The sequence below is a fragment of the Lethenteron reissneri genome, chromosome 24 (genome assembly GCF_015708825.2).
Source record: "Lethenteron reissneri isolate LAM-NWPU_2019-01 chromosome 24, ASM1570882v1, whole genome shotgun sequence".
Taxonomy (NCBI): domain Eukaryota; kingdom Metazoa; phylum Chordata; class Hyperoartia; order Petromyzontiformes; family Petromyzontidae; genus Lethenteron; species Lethenteron reissneri.
The window spans coordinates 96,277-99,649 of record NC_083802.1 but is presented as its reverse complement, the minus strand read 5'-3'; the positions used below and the strand labels follow the sequence as shown (position 1 = coordinate 99,649).

Here is a 3,373-nt window from a genome sequence, read left to right as displayed (position 1 = left end):
TAAAAGTGGGCAAAGAATCACGGAGAGAGAGAGAGAGAGATGCCTTCTCGGAAGTGGCGCCGAGAGACGGCACTCGGAGCACGCGGATTCGAGAGGTGCGCGCGGGGGCTTTAAACTGAACATCGTTCAAACACCGGGAGGGCTGAGCGGGCTCGGAGTGAGAGGACAGCTTCGCCGGAAGGGGCCATGGTCGAGACACGACGCGTCCCCGTGGAAGTTCGTCGCCGGGGAGAGGAAGCGATGGAGTCAGCTTCATTCAGCAGTGGATTAGACAACGGTTCATGATGGTGATGACGGTGATGACGGCGATGATGGTGATGACGGTGATGATGGTGATGATGGTGCTGACGGTGATGATGGTGATGACGGTGATGATGGTGATGATGGTGATGATGATGGTGCTGACGGTGATGATGGTGATGACGGTGATGACGGTGATGATGGTGATGATGATGGTGCTGACGGTGATGATGGTGATGACGGGTGATGATGGTCTTTGCGGAAGTCCGCATTCTCGTACGTGGCGAGATGTTGACTACCTCGCCTGGTATGAAGGAGGTCGTGGGTTCGATCCCGACACTGACGCCTGCTGTATATTAGGAGTTTGCGTGTCTCTCTCTCATCATCACCACGGTGGCTAGGAGATGTTAACTACCTCGCCTGGTATGCAGGGGGTCGTGGCTTCGATCCCGACACTAATGCCTGCTGCTGCTGTATATTTGGAGTGTATTTGTCTGCTATAAATATCCACGCGACGATAAGCCCATGTCGTTGAGCTATCATTTGTGATCGCCACCTCGCCTTTGAGAAACGAGCTGCATTGCTCAGTCGGTCTCACCTAATTTGAGTTGTACACGCGTGAGGAGGACCCGTTTTTCCAGTCGTGTCATCTCCGCCTGCGCATGCATCACGCAACCTCGGGTGACGCCTACAATGTGATCACGGGTAATCGGGGAGCGCGGTATCGGAAGCCGCTGTCCAGAAACGCGATCCGCCCAGGAGGCGATCCGTCGACGCCGCCGCCGCTTAAGTGGCCTCTGACAATGCGGACACTTGTTTTCCACGCGCCCGTGGTGGTGGCGGTGGTGGCGGTGGTGGTTGGTGGTGGCGGCGGTGGTGGCGGTGGTGTTGGTGGTGGGTGTGGCGGTGGCGGTGGCGGAGGTGGTGGCGGTGGCGGCGGTGGCGGCGGTGGTGGCGGTGGTGCGGCGGTGGCGGTGGCGGCGGTGGTGGTGGTGGCGGGGTGGTGGGGTGGGGGGTGTGGTGGCGGGGGGTGGTGGGGTGGGCGGGGTGGTGGCGGTGTGTGGGGGTGGCGGTGGTGGCGGGTGGCGGCGGTGGCGGCGGTGGCGTGGCGGCGGTGGCGGTGTGGTGGCGGGTGGCGGCGGTGGTGGCGGCGGGTGGTGGCGGTGGTGGCGGTGGTGGCGGGTGGCGGCGGTGGTGGCGGCGGTGGTGGTGGCGGTGGTGGCGGGGTGGCGGAGGTGGCGGTGGCGGCGGTGGCGGTGGTGGTGGTGGTGGCGGTGGTGGCGGTGGTGGCGGGAGGCGGCGGTGGTGGTGGCGGTGGTGGCGGTGGTGGCGGAGGGTGGCGGTGGCGGTGGCGGCGGTGGCGGTGGTGGTGGTGGTGGCGGTGGCGGTGGCGGCGGTGGTGGTGGTGGCGGCGGTGGCGGTGGCGCGGTGGCGGCGGTGGTGGCGGTGGTGGTGGTGGCGGTGGCGGTGGTGGCGGTGGTGGCGGTGGCGGTGGTGGTGGTGGTGGCGGTGGGCGGTGGTGGCGGTGGTGGCGGTGGTAGTGGTGGCGGTGGTGGCGGTGGTGGCGGCGGTGGTGGTGGCGGTGGCGGCGGTGGCGGTGGTGGTGGCGGTGGCGGTGGCGGTGGAGGCGGTGGTGGCGGCGGTGGCGGTGGTGGTGGCGGTGGCGGTGGTGGTGGCGGTGGTGGTGGCTGTAGCTTTGGGTGCCCAAACCGCACCGTGCCTCGAGCTCCCGTTCGGCCGCAACTCTCTCGGCAATGATTTATCAGCGCGTCGCGTTCATCTCTACGTTGCTGGAATGTCGTAGAGACGGGCGCATGGGGATCTACGGTTGAAATGCGCCTTTCGAATGTAAAATATTATTTTATTTATTTATATGACTATCAATTGGTACAAATAACAGTGTAGGGTTGTTATACATAGTCGTACCTTGAGCTCTAGTGGCAGTGCCTTACACCGATGATCCCTCACTCCATGCCATTCACCACTCCCATGCCCCCCTCTCTCTAGCCCCACAGCCCCGTAGCGTGGCGCGGGGAGGGGAGAGGCTGGAGGGGGCTGTACGGGCTGGAGGGGGGCTGGTTGGGGCTGGAGGGGGCTAAGCCCCCCACCCCAGCTGAAGGCGCTGGGCCCCCCCCCGCTTCTAGATTCCTTAAAACGCTGCGAAGCAACACGTGCGTCGCAACGTTCCCACGTGCAGGGAGCGTTGACCGTTTCATGTTTATTTTTTGGGGGGGGGGCGAATCGCTGTGTAAGTAAAATGTGTGTCGCGAACTCTCCTCCACCCGACACAGTCGATTAATAAAGCTGCCGATGTCTCACTGCTTCAGCAGCACCGCCAGCAGTGTTGTTGTTGTTCTTGTTATACGAGAGCGACCCACACGGCTGCTCGTGTCGAGCGCTACCACCAGAAATATCTGGCACCTTCCCGAAGGCTGGCAAAAGCGGTCACACGACTAAAAATAAATTACGAAATCATAACATTGGTGGCCTAAAGCCCACCAACGTGTTACATCTTTTACCGTTTGTTTAAAGTTTAACAGAAACTTGGCACCGTTACCCCCTCCTCCCCCTCCTCCTCTCTCTCTCTCTCTCTGCGCAGCGGGGCATTGACCGTGGGCCATGAGCGGCGGCCCGGGGTCAATAGGGTCACAGCGCGGGGTCACGGCTCGTGGTCACGGCTCGTGGTCACGGCGCGGAGTCACGGCTCAGGGGTGGCGGAGAAGTCCCTCGCGATGCCCTCCCCATGCCACGCTGGCGAGGAGAATGTTGACTAGCTGCGGTCTACAGGAAGGTCGTCTGTTTGATCCCGTGCATGGCGCCTGCTGCTCTATGTTTAGAGTTTGCGTGTCTCTCTCTCTCATCATCATCATCACGGTGGCTAGGAGATGTTAACTTCCTCGCCTGGTGTACAGGAGGTCGTGGACTCGATCCCGACCCTGGCGCCTGCTGCTGTGTATGTGGAGTTTTGCGGTATTTTTCTCTCCGTGATCGTGTGGATTTTTCTCCGGGTCGCCGGGTTTTTCCCTCCAGGTTTAGAATCAACATCGTGCGTTTAGAGTATCTGGCCGCTATAGATGTCCACACGACGAGCCGCTTCATTGAGGTGTCAGTGTGGCCAGGTCGCTTCTGCAAA

General features: G+C 61.6%; 1 protein-coding gene across 1 annotated transcript in view; it reads left to right on the top strand.

Annotated features, from left to right (window-relative positions):
- LOC133346316 (leucine-rich repeat-containing protein 39-like) overlaps positions 1–3,014 on the top strand; it is an 11,385-nt gene extending 8,371 nt beyond the window's left edge. Inside the window, exon 4 of the mRNA XM_061557812.1 lies at positions 3,003–3,014. Coding sequence (XP_061413796.1) covers positions 3,003–3,014 — 12 coding nt within the window. The remainder of the gene's footprint in view (positions 1–3,002) is intronic.
- Positions 3,015–3,373: the final 359 nt, after the last annotated feature.